Source organism: Toxorhynchites rutilus, chromosome 3 (assembly GCF_029784135.1).
Source record: "Toxorhynchites rutilus septentrionalis strain SRP chromosome 3, ASM2978413v1, whole genome shotgun sequence".
Taxonomy (NCBI): Eukaryota; Metazoa; Arthropoda; class Insecta; order Diptera; family Culicidae; genus Toxorhynchites; species Toxorhynchites rutilus.
The window spans coordinates 71,638,972-71,658,016 of NC_073746.1; the positions used below are offsets into that span (position 1 = coordinate 71,638,972).

At 39.1% G+C, this 19,045-nt stretch overlaps 4 protein-coding genes across 4 annotated transcripts; 1 reads left to right on the forward strand and 3 right to left on the reverse strand.

The window, feature by feature from the left end:
* The first annotated feature begins 1,704 nt into the window (after positions 1 to 1,704).
* On the forward strand, positions 1,705 to 10,057 carry LOC129775730 (probable serine/threonine-protein kinase MARK-B). The gene is made up of 4 exons (XM_055780788.1): positions 1,705 to 2,283; positions 2,353 to 2,490; positions 2,559 to 3,115; positions 8,162 to 10,057. Exons 1-4 carry the CDS (start codon positions 1,978 to 1,980, stop codon positions 9,939 to 9,941), a joined length of 2,781 nt encoding a protein of 926 aa, XP_055636763.1. The 5' UTR covers positions 1,705 to 1,977; the 3' UTR covers positions 9,942 to 10,057.
* A 1,209-nt stretch (positions 10,058 to 11,266) lies between these two features.
* On the reverse strand, positions 11,267 to 12,718 carry LOC129778828 (uncharacterized). Its single transcript, XM_055785948.1, has 2 exons — positions 12,582 to 12,718; positions 11,267 to 12,528 (listed from the first exon to the last, which is right to left on the reverse strand). Exons 1-2 carry the CDS (start codon positions 12,708 to 12,710, stop codon positions 11,473 to 11,475), a joined length of 1,185 nt encoding a protein of 394 aa, XP_055641923.1. The 5' UTR covers positions 12,711 to 12,718; the 3' UTR covers positions 11,267 to 11,472.
* A 20-nt stretch (positions 12,719 to 12,738) lies between these two features.
* Positions 12,739 to 16,111, reverse strand: LOC129778829 (bolA-like protein 2). Its single transcript, XM_055785949.1, has 3 exons — positions 15,968 to 16,111; positions 13,906 to 14,000; positions 12,739 to 12,878 (listed from the first exon to the last, which is right to left on the reverse strand). The coding sequence occupies exons 1-3, from the start codon at positions 16,031 to 16,033 to the stop codon at positions 12,782 to 12,784; spliced, it is 258 nt and encodes an 85-aa protein (XP_055641924.1). The 5' UTR covers positions 16,034 to 16,111; the 3' UTR covers positions 12,739 to 12,781.
* On the reverse strand, positions 14,124 to 16,233 carry LOC129778827 (probable dolichyl pyrophosphate Man9GlcNAc2 alpha-1,3-glucosyltransferase). Its single transcript, XM_055785947.1, has 3 exons — positions 16,118 to 16,233; positions 14,905 to 16,017; positions 14,124 to 14,840 (listed from the first exon to the last, which is right to left on the reverse strand). Exons 2-3 carry the CDS (start codon positions 15,780 to 15,782, stop codon positions 14,141 to 14,143), a joined length of 1,578 nt encoding a protein of 525 aa, XP_055641922.1. The 5' UTR covers positions 15,783 to 16,017; positions 16,118 to 16,233; the 3' UTR covers positions 14,124 to 14,140.
* Positions 16,234 to 19,045: the final 2,812 nt, after the last annotated feature.

Genomic DNA, 19,045 nt, shown 5'->3' on the forward strand with positions numbered 1-19,045 from the left:
ATACATTTCAGGGAAGCAACTCAACCATATGAAAAATATGGCTCTTTGACCGGCTAGCATTCTCAGGCGACTTCAATCTTCTTACTGGATACAGAGTACTCAGGGTGGGCGCAAAGTTAAAAAATTTTTGAAAATACAGAGAAGAACTAATTCAATTTTGATTATAAAGGTGAATCTTTTACTAAAAAAATTGTTAAAAAAAACTAAGCAAGTTGGCTTCCAAGCCAATAGTTAATTCGTATCGCTATTCGGTTTCTTCCAAATTCCATTTATGTAGCCTTGATATTTCCGTTGTTGAATTTTGCATCAAAACATCCCTCATAGGTTTCGAGCAGATCATTCTTATATTTGGCACGTGCTATCATTATATATCTTATGATATCTTATGACAAATCCTAATAGCAAGTGATTCTTAGAGGATCATAGCTTGATAGATAATCAGACAGCAGATTGAAATATGATATTTGACAAAGTTGTTGGAGGATCAAAAACCATTATATTAAAAAGAGAGCAGTTTGCTGGCATATAATGAATCGTAAAGCAGTATGAGAATATAAATTTATTATTTTAAATATTAGATGAGTTCATTTGCATATATTGAATGCCGTCCAGGAACTAGCGCGTCACGAATCTATCCTGCACGTACGCAATGAAAATCTGGACCTTTCTTTCATGAGTCGGTTGAACTGTTCAACTGTTCAAAACTTCACATATTTCACGTCTTGTTACAATTTGGAAAATGTCGAACCATCGACAGGAAATCAGGAAATCGAAGCAAAGTCAAACACATTCCAAAAACTCACTCAAAAGTGGTTTCTTTTTTCAAACGGACCCGGATTTGTCACAGAAAAACGCAGAGAAAATGGCACGAGCTTCGCAATCCTAAATTCAAAAAACAAATGAAGGAGTGGTTTGAGGAACGTCGAGACACAAGTTGTATCGAACTGTAATGCGAAGTAACATCTGGAATCAAAGGAATACTCAAGGATGCTCTACAAGAATTTGCTGATGAAATACGGTTGTGTCGTTAGGGATGATGAAACGTACTGCAAGGTCGTTTTTCCGGAAAAACAACAGGACAAAAAATTCAATACATACCTCGTTAGATCTGCAAGTGTCCAGAAAAATACAAAAAAATGATCAAATTCCATTAATAGCTGCATACTAAAAAATTAACCTTTCATAACTCCTGCAACAATAAACCAGGATTCGTTTTAAAAAGAAGTTTCTTCTGAAGATGTTGACTTTTTCTAGATTGAGTTTATCTGCTTTTATGATCCGCCTTGGCAATCTGTCACTATTAAGATATGACCAAACGTTTATGAAGTACAACGAGGCGCCACTTTGGTTCCCAAGAAATGATATCCGGGCCAAGCTAAGGCTGATTGAGGAATACAGGTCGATTACTATAAGCGTTGTGAAGCTGTCCAACCGAAAATGTAATTTAATGCCAAACAAGAGGTAAAACTAAGTACTGAAGATGAAAAGTTTTAAAAAAATCTAGAAAATGCAGAAGAAATTTCAGACTTCTTTTATACTATGTCGGAATGTCGAATTTGAAATTAAATCTCGTATTTGAAATTAAATGTCGTACAACAATAGCAAACACTACACGCACCGATTCCATTTTCCTCTCATTCCGCACGGTCGATGTGACCCTGCATTGGAACCGAAATGAAACGTCAAACAGGTCTTTTGTTTACATTGTTTTCGCTGCTCCTTTATCTACTTCAGCTCTTGAAAGTGGCCAGCTAAGGTGCATTTCGCTTGAAAATCGCGTAATCCGTAATGTGCAACGCTCGCCATATCCCCAGGTCATCATCCATTTATTTTTCAATTTTGTTCTTTCCCGTGCTTCGGTGCGGTATGAACAGTACGGCCTAATTTGAAGAGAAATCGCAATCGTGTAGTGAATTGCACAAAAGCTTTGAGTTTTCGCAAGTGGGCGCATCACAGGTATCACAATAAAGGAAAAAAATGCAGCGTAGCGGTATTCTGGGAAAACGCCAATCTGATGAGCCACCAAACATTAACGACCTACCTTCGAAAAAAGATAGACCAGATGGACTGGATCAAATACGGGAAAACGATGACGCTCAGAGTTCGGCATCCGGAGGCTACGTGCAAGTTCCATTGCCATGCCCGGGAACGCTCGTTGAGCGGAACCGAGTGCGTCGAGCTGGTCCATATGTGATCGGTCATGAACTGGAGTTTGGCCATGGTACACAACAAATGCAATATTTAGCCAGGAAAGAGGGTACCGACGAATATTATTTACTCAAGGTAGAAGAGATAGCGTCAGAAAATGGTCGTCACAAAAGAGTTCTCATTGGTTATGGTTTTTTGTTGCAGATTTTGACTTACGATGATGAAACCGAGTTGACGAACAGAAACACGCTCTATGGGAAAGCTCTATTGCACACCGAGTATTCGATTCTTTCGCTCTTGTCCGGCGTTGAAGGAGTATATCAACAGCATGGGATGTTCAAGGTAGGTTGTCCATTGTTTCCTGATCAGAGTTTCAGGAAGAGTAGTTATAAAGAATCTTTACGTTTCAGGATAAAGCACTGGAGGAAAAACTTGTCGCGGATGCAGATCGTGTTGTCAAAGCAGTATACACGGGTCGTATTAAACTACGTTTGATACTTGTATTGGACTGTGTTCTGCCGCATGATTTCTGTGAACGGTCCCGGGGTTACACGACGCTTCAAAAATACGTACACTCGCGTACATCACTTAAAGAACTTGATGCGCTGAGGATTTTCTACGAAATTGTGAAAGTGATCGAGAGATTGCACAATCGCAACATCATTCACAGGGATCTGAAATTGAACCACATTGTGGTGAAATGCCGCTCAAAGAAAGTCATTGTTACAAATTTTTCCCATGCGAGACACCTGAGCAGTGAGGATGATGACTTTTACGAGCAACGGGGGAGTCCTGCCTACATTTCACCCGATGTGCTCACTGGGAGGCCGTACAAGGGGAAACCAACCGATATGTGGGCTCTCGGTATAATTTTGTACTCGATGCTCTACGGTAACTTTCCATTTGCAGACACTTCGCCTCCAGTATTGTTCAGAAAAATACGCCAGGCAAATTTCACTTTCCCAAGGTAAGCTTGATTCTTTCACGAAGTAACTGATTAAAAATTTGAATTATGTCGACGTGGGACTACGTCTAACCGGAATATATAAGGAGTAGAATGAAAACCTAAACACAGAACATGTAGGAACAAATGAATGATTTCGAATGCTTATAACTCGCACATTTAGATAATAGATAAGAAAGATATTTGCATCAAATAATAGGAAATATTTCTACGCATCTATCACATTGAATTTTTATTTATTGTGATAAATGCGTGCTTTTTTCATGAGATAAATAATTGAATAATTGTGAAATGTCAAGCATTATCTAAACGCCCTAACTGCCACGCTTTGATTGGCCCGATTTGTGTTCCTCAGATTGTGCCACCCAAAAGGAGCAACCAGAGTAATTGGGATAAGGGTCACGAGCTTATTTCTCAAGTAAAGCCGTTGTCCGAGTGATGAACCAACCAAAAGGCTGGAAGTCACTATAATACAGAAAAGAAAAAAAAGAGATACGGTTTCCCCAACACACACTTTAAAACCATGGAGTCTGGTGAAATCGACATTGCGAATATTTTGAAATGTTAAACCACCTAATGTCAACCTTGATTTACTCGAGGGGGTTCGTGCAGGAGATTATGATGATGATGGTCCCGCCACCTTCTCCTTTAGAGGTTTGAGCAACACGAGATAATATTTTTTTTCTCAGCTTTGAAATTAGTTTAACAAAAAAAAAATGATTTCGCCTACAGATATAAATTTTAAAAAAAATTATTTTATTACATTATCAAAAGAGAAGCCAATACTCAGTCTAACCCTCCACAGAGCCGATACGGTCCCGACCAGGTCCTGGCAGCCAATTGATCCACCAAAATATAAGTCCAACCACTAGCCTACTTTTCGATAGACAATGAGTATCCCAATCCAGAGTTGAGAAATTTTCCTTTACGAAAAAATCCTAGACCGACCCTCACAAAAACTTTTATTTTATATTCTTTGCTAGATAAAGTATTCTTTGAAAAAAAGTATAAAAAAATCTGCAATAAACTTTTTATACTAAGTTATCCGTTCGTATTAAACTTCGTCAGTTACTAAATTTAAAAAAAACATTATTCGGCTGGTAAGAAAAAAAAACAGCTTTAATGTGTGAAATACAGTGCCTCTTGAATGCTGTAAGTGTTGTAAGTTGCGCATTTAATATGCCTTGGCTAGGGTTGAAAACATTAATTCCTTAGAAATACAACGAATTTAGTGAAGCACATGAAAAGAAATGAGGTGTTCCAGGGTGTCGACTACCTTGGAAATCTTTGAAAATCAGGGAATATCAGGGAATTCAAACAATGTCAGGGAATATCAGGGAAGTTCGTCACCAATCTGGAAAAAAATGAAATTGCGTCAATTAGAATTTTGATTATTGCAGTAATTAGAAAGAAAGTTCTGGAATTTTTGGCATCAGTATCTGCCGTTCAGCTTCAACCAATTCCCTTCCTTTTCTTCTTCGAAAACTATCGATAAATTAATGCTTGAAAATCATACTATGAAAGCTGAGCTCCTATGGTGCCTGGAAACAGTTATGTAGCACAAATCACTCCACACTGCTGAAAAAAAACATGATTCTATTGAGAAGAATGTTTCATGACAACCAGGAAGCTGAGAAGGTCTAACCAGGGCGTGATAAAATGAGCTTTATGATGTTTATTGTTTCGATGAAACTTTGAACAAGACTAAAAAGAGGCTACAGATGGATCTGAATGTCAGCTTTTGGGATGAAGAAGAGGTTGCGTTTGGTGAATCGTTACATGACGTCAATGTTCTTGGGACATTCTGAAGCATCAGGAATGAACTTGCAGCTTTTGAAGAAGGCATGGGAATTATATATTTGAACAAACTTCTTTTCGTGTCGATGGGCGGTATAAACGTGAATTGGTCATATTATGCGAGCTGCAACAAATTTTTCCAAATGAAGAAAAAGAGCTCTTGAATTTGGGTAGCTTCGGATTGCATATTTTACACGGTTCATCAAAGGATTAAAAAAACTCTCCAAAATTTTACGACTGACAAATCTTGAAATTTCGTCTGAGATGCGAAGCACTGCGTTGATGTATCTTTGATCTTTCCATCATTGATTCCGATAGAAAACGGAGGGAAAACGATTCGAGAAGCTTTTGACTATTGGCTTTTTGATATTTGAAGGATTTTGGTCGTATCAGTGGAGCTCCAGCAGATTTATCATTGAAAGAATATTGCTAGCAACATAAACAAGTTTGCTCACTATGATCCGAAAAATGAACGACTGGACCATTTTTGAGAAGGACAGGTTTACGGAAGTTTTCACCCCAAAAAGGTCTTTTGTCTCTCGTTAGAAACCTCGACGTTGAGAGGGCTTTTCCATTAGCGAATGTTTTTATGAAAATATGTGGGAGGAAACGGTTGTGCTATGCGACTTGTTTATGATGCTATACTTCACTTTGGAAGGATAGCATCAATAAAAATGTTGAGCTCTTTTTATCGTGAATCAAAGTTAATAAAACGGCTACGGGAAACAGAAGTGGAACCTCTGGAGGTAAAACGGGGAAAATTTTGCAAAATGTACAGAAGGGGATCGAAAGATTGCGAGATAAAGCATTTCGTTAAAATCGTAACAGTTTCATGAAATTGATCCGATTCAAAATGAAAATGTCTCATTCTGTACTAATATTTGAGACCTCTTCAAAATAACTTTGAACTGTATAGTATACCCATTTTTCAAAATCTTTTACGACATTTCTCAGTCTTCGCTAAACTCAATTGAAAATCACAAACAATTCGTTTATTGGGAAAATATCGACAGACGTTCTTAAATTTCATTGTTAAAGCTAACTAAATGTTTTAGGAGCTACAGCTCAAATACATTTAGAGAATTTAATTACTAGTATACACCTGGAATTTTTCTGAAAAATTACTGGAAAATCAGGGAATATCAGGGAATTTATTTTCGGATTTTCAGTCGACACCCTGTGTTCTCAATTCTTTCGCGTTTCTAGTTTTATATCTAAAAAATCCCTTCCTTTTTCAGCTTGTTTTCGCAAACCGTTAACTACTTTGAAAATAAACAGCATGGTTAAATAAACAATTCTCTGCTTCACGGATAACCATTGCAAAGCGTTCAGCATCAAAGATGAGGAAGTGAACCTATTACAATTTAGAATCAACCGCATTATTCCTTCCTGCAAGCGCTGTAATCTCGATATTTGTGTGTCATTGGCTAAAAATAAAATGGAAGAACAAAAGTCTAACAGAGCAGAGATGATTGACACAGTTGTATCGATCAATAGTCTCATCATCAATTGAAATAGAGACGTTTCCATCAGAACGATTTCGCGAGATTATTGTATATTTAGCTTGAATTGTGTTCGATTTTAACTGCTTATAGCACGACTTAATATAAAACTTAAGCTGCAATGAATAACACAGTATCATCTGAAAAAAGTTTGATACTGCCGCCGACAAATTAGTTGGTAGGGGCGGAACCCAAGAACCTCCTACGATACCCATTCCTCGTTCTGATGCGAAGCTTTGGCTAAAACCGCAAATCCGTTGGAACGTTGGGAAAACAGCAAAATAACTTTTCTTCAAAAACTTAAAAACACCACTCTCCCATGGCATGACAGAAATAACAGTAAGGAAGGCATCTCATCTGTCTTCGAATCGGACACCAAGCTCACTCATTCATATCTTTCTACATATTACATTTCAATGCTGGGGTATAAGATCGAAGTTTCGGAAACGAGAGTGTTACGTCGGAACAACAATATTTTGAGTGTTAATACCTCCAACCAACTGAACGAAATGGTATGATAACCACTTCATTCGAAAGATAAAATGTCTAGGCCTTATACACATGTAACTTGTTAATCCAAAAACTTATTTCAATAACTCAAAACTGATTCGAAAAAATATATTTTTTTATATCTCTAAAATCTGTATATAAGCGTACGTCAGCTTGGAAATCCATTCAGTTTTTCTTTTGCTTTCGCATGCAGTGGTCATGAGAAATGTTCGCTTGTAAATGCGTCCGAACGAAGGAATATTCGCATACGTTTGCGAAATCGGTCAGGTGTCCTAGTAACGTAATGGTATCCAAGAGCATCAGTTTCTATTCTGCTTCCGTGTGGAGTGGTCATGAAAAATCCTGTGTATTCTTACAAGAACAAAAATGAATTGTCTCATCTTCAGTTGCTTCTATAAAGCCACGCAAACCCAGCGATTTTTTTCTAGACCACCAACAAGGTCGAAATAGTTGAATTTTGTGTTAAATACAATTTCATACTTATACTTATCCACTCACATACTAACAAGAAAAACTTTCAGCAGTCTTCAAAAATGTTCATTCATTCATTCATTCGTTCATTGAGAATTGATTCAGATGCAACTTCAAACAAATGGTTACCGAGCCAGCGGTAGTCCTACGTCTTATCACTACGTTATATCACAGCTATAACCCTTCTTCTTCTTGAATGCCACTAATGTTCCCAGTAGAATTTTTTGCCTTCTCAATATAGGTATTACTTGCGTCATTTTTCATAGTAGTATTTAGTTGAGATTTCTATGCCAGATTTTTAGTTGATCAGCATCATTATGGAACTCATAGTCTCGCTCAAGCTTGCAGAGAACGGTATTTCTTAATGCTGAAGTTAGACACAGCTGTTTTGCTAGATACAAAGAAAGATTGAAAAATGGATATCACACACAGTGGTGCAATTTCATTCAGTAGAGACATTGCGTCGATTTTCCTGCCGTCTAGTGGAGAGTGCTTCTTTGTTTTTGCACCACATAATTTCTGTATCTGTACTGTATCTGTAGGTTGAATACCACTTATCTAGCACAATGCATGTATTGATCTTACATGGCATTTGTTCAAACTCTTTACTTACAAAGCAAATATGTCGAATTCAATTCAATTCGGAAATTGTTTCATTCAATCAATAATTTAATCAATACATACGAACGATTACTAAACCAGCTGTAGTCCCACGTCGACCCTGCGGTTATATTATATGTATATAATAAACCCATTTTTTCTGTTTCAGTTTCCACAACACATGTCGATTTACAATTCGTCTAGTCAGGCTGCTGTTAAACCCAAATCCAGCTGAACGAGCCACTGCCTCCGGTATACGGATGGAACTAAAAACAACTATTGCGCGTCTAAGTAAGCCAAAACAAGAAGTCAATCAAATTGTTCCCGATATAGATAATATAGACGACACCATGGGTGACCAAAAATCGATCCGACGCAAAGATGATGATGTTCCTCCTAGTCATGAGCTTTGGCAAGGGTCATTCTCAAGAACTTTGGAAGCTAGTATTTTGAAACGGAACGCTGCAGAGGCTATGCAACAAACGGTACCTGAAACGTTGAATGTGGGAATTGGTACAGTACCCAGACAAACCCCTCCTGGTGCAGTTGTAAATGATGATCATCCTCAGCAGCAGCACAACCCTGGTGGAACGGCACAAAATATGATACATTCAATAATTGCACCGTCTCCCCAAATCTCAATACCGCAAGTTGTGCAGCAGCAGGGCTCTAACGTTCTTGTACCTGTGCAAAGTGGCGTGGCACAGCTTTTGCAGTACCAAGCCTTACAGTTGCCAATAAACGTAATAAGAAGATCACCGAATGTCGATTCTATCCAAAGGCAACGAAATATGGCTACACACCAGATATCGAATGCAGTCGAACCTGTTCATATAGCTATCTCGCAACCCTTACAACAGCAAGCACAAAATTCGACACCACAGCGATTGCAACAGCGTCTTAATGCAGCACTTGCCCAACATTATACGTCTCAACCAAACAATCTAAACGTTGTTACGCAGCAACATCGTAACATTGCTACCCAATCTGCTCAAATCTCAGTGTCACAACCGCTACAAAATGCTTCGCCACAGAGTCGGCAACGGCTCAATCAGATACCTGTGCAACATTCTGTACCTCAACCGCAACAATCCAATGCAGTTGCACTACCTCAAAATGTCGCACAACTTCATTCACAGCAGCAGCGCATCATCACTACAATGCAGACATCAAATGTAGTTGGGGCGCAATCTTCACAACATAATGCTATGACACAGCAATCACAACATCGTATCAATTCAGCACTGGTCCAAAACCACGATCCTCAATCTACACAGTCTAATACGCTAGCACTGGCCCAACACATCGAGCCACATCAATCGCAACAATCATCACCAAGTCCAATCAGACTGATTCCGAATACCTCCCAGCAGAATGTGCGTATAGCTGTTTCGGATCCAACCGGCGTGCGCCAGCATGCTAGTGCTGTAGATGTCACACAAAGTGGTACCTCCCAACCATTGCCACAACAGTCTCCTAGTGCGACTTCACCGACACTCCGTCCGGCGCTATTCTACATTGATGCCCTCACATCCGGTCCGTTGCTTTTTCCGCCGCGAGAACTAACCAACCAATTCCCGGACCCGGCTATTCACAACCTATACAACGCCATGAACGAGAAGTTCCTCAGCGGTCGAATGTCCTTGCCTGCGCGAATATTCATGGATAGCTTCGACGGAATAATTACGAGCGAGCTTGCAGACAGGATCGTCAATTGGTTGCTCGCACACTTCTGTGATCAAGAGATTGTCCAGGAACTTCTCGTTCCCAGTACGGGCAACACTGTCAACAGCGTTGCGGAGCTACTGCGAAGGGTTGGGGTTAAAATGGAGTGCAATAATAGTCAGATAATGATAAGAGTAGAGCAAAATCTTGACGTCATGTTGTTTATGGCCTTATTGATGCAAGCAATCGAGATGAATCATAATTATTTCGTGCAGTTCTATTGATTGTATCGCTCATTAGATACACAATAGTTCCTTCTCAACATGGCATGTAATGAACATGTATAAAAATATGGTAAGGAATGGTAGGACCAATAAATGTTACCTTTGATCTTGACAAAGTTGACTTTCATTTCATGAGTATTGAAAAAATACATTTCGCGCAACATTGGGCATTGTCGTGAGACAAAGATGCGGTGAGGAGTAATGGAGATTACCCAGATCAACCTCGATCATTGCGACATAGCACAGCAACTTTTGTGGCGGTCAACAACGGAAACTAAGTGCCACGTTGCAATGATCGCAGAAACGTATCGCGATAACGGTAACTGAGTGGCACATAAAGCAGAGATGGCGATCTTTCGATGATTACTGCTTTACGGCCGATGACCTCATCTCACCTCACCAGCATGCACCTCGGTTGCTTTGTGCAGTCTCTAGCAACGTGACCCTACTCGCAGCGCTTCCTGCACAGGTTGAATCTGTCAGGGCCACTACAATATCTTGCCTGGTGACCGAAACTCACTTTACGCTTTTCTCAACCGGATTGTCATCGTCAAACCACCAAGGTCACTTTGGGATTGCAACGCACTTTTCAGTTCCTCCACCGTCGTGATCTCGTCCAGATACCGGCATTCGATCATTGATTCCCTGGAGAGAGCTTCTACTTTCGCCTCCTCGTCTAACGACTACTCTACGAGTTGTTTGAACGCAGAGCTCTTAACCGGTGGGTTTTTCTTAAGTTCAAAGAGCTTCTCGCCTGTCTGTTGCGCCTAGTTTTCATCACATTCTCACGTAATGTCTTCAGCTCCGGATCGGCTCTGGTTCCATGGTTTTGAATTCTGTGTCAGGGAAACACATTCCAGTAATGGTACATCAATCGCTGTGCAATCACGACTGAGTGGATTACCGAGCGAGCATCCGCTTATATACAGATTCGTATGGTTTCAATAGCCTGTTTTGAAAGCAATGTTAAAGTTATTGAAACAAGTTTTTGCATCAATGAGTAACAATCATATATCGCGTAGACATCTTATCTTTGAAATGAAGTGTTTATCATACCATTTCGTTCAGTCATTTAGAAGGTATTAACACTCAAATCTTGTTGCTCCGGCGTAACGCTCTCGTTTTCGAAACTTTAAACCAATATGGAAATGAAAGAGGTAGTCCTACCGCATAATCTACAGGAAGATGGATGAAAAAAACTAGGTACGGATCACTCATATGGGAAGACATGAAACAAGGAACAGTGTATGATACTTCGTACTGGCATTCGTATGCCAATTATTTGTATAGGCATTCGGACGTGTTTTATGACATTTATATACAACTTTCGTGTAACATCGATTTCATTTACCAACAAAAAATCTCAGTCTTGAAATGTAGAGCAAATGTTAACCACCATTGAAAAGAATACTAGAAAATCAACGAACCAATAATACTCAATCTTGAATACAGATCTCCGTCACCAAATAACAATCTATATCGACTACAATTAACACATGTACCATTGAGATTGTGCAACGAAAAGTTCCGATCATTCGACCACTCGGAATTGTACGCCCTTACCTCCAATGGTGGATTTGATCCAGTGGAAACCTTCGTTCGTCAGTTGTGTAGTTAATTGTTCATACTCACTTTTCGTGGCATAATCTCCCGGTAGAAATAATAGTGCACAACCGCCTCCACCAGCCCCCGTCAATTTCGCATTGAATCCACCTTCATTAGCGAGTTGGAAGATTTTCTCGAGTCGCGGGTGACTAACGCCAATTGCCCTCAACAAATTGTTGTTAACCGAAACTAGTGTACACAGCTCTTCGAAACGGTCCGATTCGTCCTCTAGAATATTGACCACATCATCCACCAAATATCCCATAGCGTCGAAAATGGAATTCATCATCTTGGAATGCTTGCTGAGTAAGTCCGCGACTGCGGCGACCAGTTTGGAGGTCGTGCGACTAACGCCAGTATCGACTATCAGTATATGAATCTGCTGACGGAGATTCAAACTTTCGAAAGGCTCGCCGCGTTTGAACTTTATAGGATTTCCATAGGTACAGATTGTGTTATCGATTCCGGACGGACGTTCATGCATAACAATTTCCGAGTCATACGCCCACGCGCAAATTTTCTCCAGCACCATCGCGTCATCTTGCAGGTAAAATTTGTCAGCGTTGGTGGCGTTAAGCTCATTTTTAATTATCTTGGATATCACAAACGCTGCCGCGGAAAAGCACACCCCATATCCGGCGGAGCTTCCCAATCCGGCGCCGATGCTCATGACGGATTTGATTGTTAGCTGAAATCCGGTGTTTAGCGAGTTTATGTTTTCACTACGCAAGATACGATTTATCAGATAAAGTGCAGTGCCGAGAGAGAATCTCTCCTTAATGGAATCTTTGTTAGGCTTGTTGGTGACGAACTTAGCAAAGCAGAAATCTTCCGACGGTCTGAGAATTTGGAGAAACTCGAGCGGTTGTAAATCGGAATGGCAGTCATACTGATGAAGAAACTCGTTGAAGCGTTCGAGCGATAGCGAAGATGTGAATGGTATCGAGGCGAAGTCGAGTATTACTTCAGGTTGTTCTAAGCGCTGTAAGAAGAACAATGATAACGCAATTCACAATTGCTACTTGAAACACTAACCTTATATGTGAGGTAGGTTCTCAGTCCTATAGGTCCAGCTAACGCTGGTTTCCCGTATACCACAGCGTGCTCACCATGGAGTATTACTTTACCCGGAGCGGATATTTCAAAACACTCCAAAGTGGACATTTTATTTTTATAGATAAGAGATGTTAAGTTGGAAAATGAAACCGAAACGTGACTTATTTAAGGAGGTAGTGCTAATTGCCTTCAGCTGCCCACTGTTCCGGTGTATAAGTCTTCTGCGAAAAGGCGTGGATGGTTTTCAGCTCTTCTGCTAGCGTTGTGTTCACTAATCTGTAATTATTGATGCAATGCAGGATTTAATGATAATATCAAATAATAATCAGGGTGTCGACTCAAAACTGGAAAAAAGAAATCCCTGATATTCCCAGAAATTTTTCAGAAAATTTCCAGTTGTAGACTAGTAATCAAATTTTATACCAGCGATATCTTCCTATAAATGATTTTTTGTGATCTTTGTTAAGTTAAACGGCATCTGAGAACTGTAGTAAAAGATAAGAAATTGGATTGTTCAGGAGTTTTTCCCATCAAAAAACAATGTTTCATCAAAATACGATATTACTCTTTTTCAATTTTCTATGCGAATGCTCAGGTAGTGATACTTAAACAAATGTAGTTTTTGAACAAATAAACGAAATGTCATGGCACTTCACACATAAGTTAGTGACAGATGAACCTCTCGAAATGAATCATGTTAATTTTTTAGCGGCGCTGTTGAAAAATTCCGGGACTTTTTAGCCCATGTAGTAAGTGAAATAGTTCAGTCAGTGCAATTTATCGAAGACGGTGTTAATAAATCTCTATATATATGAAAATGTTCAACAATTCACTTCAAGGAATTTTGCTACGGCATAAACAATTGAAAAATTTGGAGAAAAATGATTATTTGTATGGCCATATTGCGTTTCTGAAATGAGGCTTCTAATGAAAATCGACCACATAAAATTGTGCTTCGGAATGATGATATATATATAAACTTTTAAATTTTTTATGTTTTAACAACAATCCTAGATGTGTTTGATTGTTTTGTATAGCATAGTATATATATACTATGAAACTATGAAGCAATATACAAAACCATCAAACACATCTAGGATTGTTGTTAAAACATAAAAAATTTAAAAGTTTAGCTCAACCATGTAACCACAATGTGTCACAGCTAGTAAATAAATTAATTTCCTGATACTCAAAGTTTTCCAAGGTAGTCGACAACTGCAATAGATCTAACTAATGGTCGCTGTGGTACAATGCTCCTACAGAAGAAGGTAGTTGACACCCTGTAAAAATACAAATAGTTTACCTATGTCGCTGGAGCAGAGCTTTTCCTTGGAATTGTGGGGAGACGATTACTGCGCTGAATTTTCCACCGCAACCATCCGATTCGTCTATAACTTCCTAGAAGTAGATATTGAATAAACAACATACAGAAGATGGAATAAGAGCTGTTCCAGTGTTCCATATACTTCAAAAGTGATGCAAGGTCTTTTCGAGCGCATCGGATGCAAACAAACAACGGCGTTCATTAGAATGTAAATTTATTTCGTTTTGACTTTCCTTTTTGTTTGCTTGCCTGACTTTCCTATGGCAGAGCGACTATCGGAGATTTTTACATTACAATATGAAAAGAATTGCAGATAGTTAAAGTATATGAAGAAAAGCACGAAGTGTCCGCAGCTGTACGCCGATATGAGCAACGGCCATAGGAATGGCAGTCTAGCGGGCGGTGATACACAGATGAATGCGGACAGTAGCAACGATTGACCGATAAGAGAGCCGTAGAACGCATATACCAATGCTGGTGATGATTTCTTCTCGGTGTTGGAAGAAAGAAGGCGAATGTTGAAAATATCAATGTAGTTATCAGGCAATGAGAAGTAATGTGCCATTGAGAGACCTAGTTTCGTTAGAATAAGAATCAGTAGCGTACAGCCAAAATACGCTGAAAGAAGGCCATCTTTGTACAAAAGAGGAATCATGCTAAAAGTAGCTACTTGAAGAAACCAGAAGCAGTGAAATGGGTAAATTTGAAGAAGCAAAACAGCTGGTAGCGTTGCGAGAAGAATGGACTTTTCGTGAACTTGAAAGCTGAACAGAAAGAATCCCAGGGCACTATTGAATAGAGCTAGTACGAAGTTTCGTTTGAATGGCCTAAATAATAGATGTAGACTACTTGGAATGACCGCAAACATTGTACAGATTAGACAAAACATCGCCATCATAGAGTTATCGAAATCCCTGAAATAAAAAAAAAAAACTCTATGGAAATGTACAGGAAGCGGTGATCGTAAATACAGCTTACCTCAGCTTTACGAAAACATTAACAATGCACCACACGTTGGACACCTTATCCTCGAAAACTCCCCTTGCTACTGGAAACACTCTGTGAAGCACTTGTATTGTTGAGTTTAGCGAGATCAGCCATGGACTCCAAATGATGATGAAAGCAGCTGTGACCAGCGAGGCCAACTTGAGTAGATTCCAGATTCCATCACTCAATCTCGGATGACGAAAGCACCAGCTTAGCAGGTAGAAGAAGAAGGGCAACGCGTGGTAAAGTTCCATTTGCTTATAGTTCAGTGCCAAAACGAATAATACAGCCGCGAGTAGATTTCTGTCCACAAGTATAGCCGACACTGCCAAGGCAGCCAATCCGAGGGAAACATTGTTGTACTGGAAGTGTCCATTATCGATCAGTATTTGTCCTGGATACAAAACTGCCAAAGCCATGGCCAATAAACTATTTTGAAAATCGCTCTTTTCATCCAGTTTCTTCCGAATAGTATAACAAGCGAACATGATTGCAGGAATATATAACACATCGGCTAACAATACAGTATTCCTCATAAAGTTCTTATGTTCTGAAGTGGCAATTCCACGGGATTCGTGCAATTTGACAAACGACGGATCCTTCATCTGGGCCCACATTCCGATCAGGAAGCTGTGATATGCCGTCAGCGGCGGGTAATCCAATCCCCAGTACATCAAATCGTTATCCGTCGTGTTTTTATACCAGTCCCGAATGGGCAGGTTCACTGTCACTTCTTGCCAGTGCCGCTGTGCTTCGAAATCGCCAAACATTGGGGGTTTACCCTCACCAGAGTATGAATGCAATGAGATAGCAGCGCGAAGCAAAACTGCAGCCGCTACTAAAGTAGCAATCCAGACCGCTCTAGTCATTTTCCGGATTTATTCCGCTCAAATATTCATGTTATGCACAATTTCCATTAACAAAACACTCAATTTACGTTCGCGAATTCTAGGTTTTTAGCTGTCTGACAGTACGCATAGCACCTCTCTGTCGCATCCGTTCGAGTGAGACGACCACCTCATAAATGACAACGTGTACTTCTACGCAAACTTACCACATGAGTCGCCTCCAGCTTGTCGATAAGCTTCTGCTTCAAATAATCCTCTGTGTAGACGGACATTTTATGGTGCAGTATTCGGTAAGAGGAAAATGATTTCAGTTAATCCACATGTAGCATGAATCTGCTCAATTATAATGTGTTTACCTTTCTTGACAGTAGGGATCAGAAGGACGATGGGAGATTTCTTCTTGGTTTATTTGCTTCCAGTTGGTATAGTATAAAACAAAGGTGTGGTAAATTACTTGCACTTGGAAAGAGGGTACGTGTCAAAAAGTGTTAAAAAATTATCATAAGACTTAAAAAGGCAGTAAATGTTTAGGTTTTGTTTTGAAAAATTTCGTATTATCAATCAAATGAAAATCAGTTAAACATACTATTTAATCTATTATAAAATGCTTACTTGTCACGTTGTATCTCAAAATTTTACTTCATAAATTCGGGGAAGATAATCGAGTATCGGTTTCAGAAATTGGTTATCGTGGTTTCCAAACTGATACTCTGCAATTATCACAATATTTACTTGAACTAAAGTACCATAGCAAATTTTCACAAATTAGTGATAAAAAATGCACATTGAATCGGGGAATTGATACACTAGAAATTGATAACGCAATATACAGAGTGCATAAAGTACACAGTTGGATTTTGCATGGTTCATTCGATTCCTAATGTTAACCTAAATGTAAAATATAACAACTCAGATTCTTCTCTTTCACGAGCTGGAATATTAACAATGTAATGTAGAGACAAGAAAGTTTGCAAAACTGAAATCGGTTTGAAAACGGACTGATCGGATTTAATTACATTACTAATATCATTTTGATGCTGGAAATGTTCGGAAAAGACTCTTTGAAAGTTTATCTGGAAGCACGTGCTGGATTTGTCTTCCTTTTTTTAAAATTTTCCTGAACATATTTCTTTGTATTCCTAGTGTAGTTTCTTTGTATTCCTTGAACATATAAGGCTAATTTTGATAGCTTTTTTCGAATGTGCTTGATGGATGTAATATTTAGGTCTTCTCGAGCAAATTGCGCCATTCAAGGTGTATTTACTCAAAACTAGAGCTTTAAGGTGCAAAAGTTGATGATTTCATTGTTTGCTACAAATACAATACAAATACATACAAAAATTTAACTCATGATTTAGTTTGTTTTGGAATTTGCTTGAACCAATGGACCGGGACTAGAAGTGCTCACGGAAATGCGCAGCCATCTGTAAACAAAAACGGCTTGAAAACTCTATTGAATACGACACTTTACGTCGCAACGTCGTTCTTATACACAAAACATATATTACCGAGAGAAGGCAGAATTTTAGACGCTTGTAGTCAACCTCTCTCATACCCTCTTCTGATTTCTTCCGGACTATTTTGAAATGCCGTTCCTCGAACCCACTTAAGGTGGAATTACACTTTTTCCTCTGTATTATAGTGACTTTCAACACTTTTGGCTGGTTCGTCATTTTACTTCCATTTTTGGAAGAATATCGGGAGTGAGAATTGAACTCGTGACCTTAAGCGTGAGCGGTACGGATGTTACCACTACGCCAGATCGCCTCCTCTGGAATTACACTATTTGACCGCAGATCAGATATTTGACAATTTTTGATAGAGAAAATATGGTTAAAATTTGGTACACATCCTACTTTGTCACTCTTCAATTATCAACAGTGGCAAATAATGTCAAACATTAAACATGGAAAAAGTTCGACTGGAATGTTTAACGTATGCCAAAACATGGTTTGAGGATCAGGTCCGAAAAAAGTTTAAACAAACATATTTGATCAGTATCATCAGTAAGGTAAATGCCCCGCAAACATTAAATCGTATAACTTTGCACATGATAAGTCACATATAATTTCGTATCAAATCACAATCGCATAAAATATCAATCAAAATATCGATCATATATATCTAAAATCGCATAAAATGCAAAAACACGATTTTCCATGTCATCGATGGATTGAGTGGTAACGTTGTCGTATCAAATCGCATATCAGTCCAAAAAGCATCGCATATCGTTATATACGGCTTTATATGCGTACAAAATATGACATATACGTATATCGCCTCCACTTTTGTGTGTATATGCTAGTTATCTGCATCATATATCATACAAATGTGTCTTGGTTGTATGTATATCGCCTCCAATTATAGCTATTCATACGACTTAATGTTTGCTGGGTGATTTTTGTTTATCCAGTCGAAAATATGATCAAGGTTTGTCCACTTTTTTGAATGCTCTAATTCAGAGCACTTGTATCAAATCAGGTATTCGAATGTTTCAAAACATGTAAGTAAAATTGTCTTCTTCATGATTTATAGTAGTTTTAAAGCATATTTTCACGGATTCACATATTTTAAAGGAGTATAAAATCCACCTACTATTGGTGTCAACATTGTGTGCCTAGGAGCGTCCGCGGGATAATTAGAGATCGCCCGAGGCTGAACGATGACTGCCTGCTGATGAGATGGCGGAAGATGTGCCCTGCCCACTTGTTCGCTACACTGATGATGCCCTAGTTGCAAGAACTGGGCATTCCACACAAATACCAGAGATGCAAAATTTCGAAAGAACATATTGAAATCGAAAAGAAAATTTTGTCAGTGCAAAATATCTCCACCGACACACTATTGCGATGCCTATAACGATTTGACTGCTGGCTCGCCATCACGTTTGTTTTGATATAATTTTCGTTCCATCGACAGAAATATCAGTTCATTCTCGATGTCAGTGAATGCTCAAGCCGCAAATATCACCTTTCATTGCGTCCTGTTGAAATTTTCGTTGGTCATAAAACCATAAACCCAGTACTTCAATGTGCCATTGCCCATCGATGTGTGTGCAATAAGCGGCACAAAAATGGGACCGGGCTAGAAACAAACACAAGAACACGCGTATAAACGTCCGACGCAGTGTCAGTGAGATGATATTTCTCTAAATGGATATATGTTCCCTTTCACTGTCAGCTGATCGAAGATGCGTATGAATATTTCGGGTGTTCATTCTCAGTTCAGTCCGACGAATGAGTATGGGGAATAATGCAAAAACCAAATGTTCTACGTGACGGAGT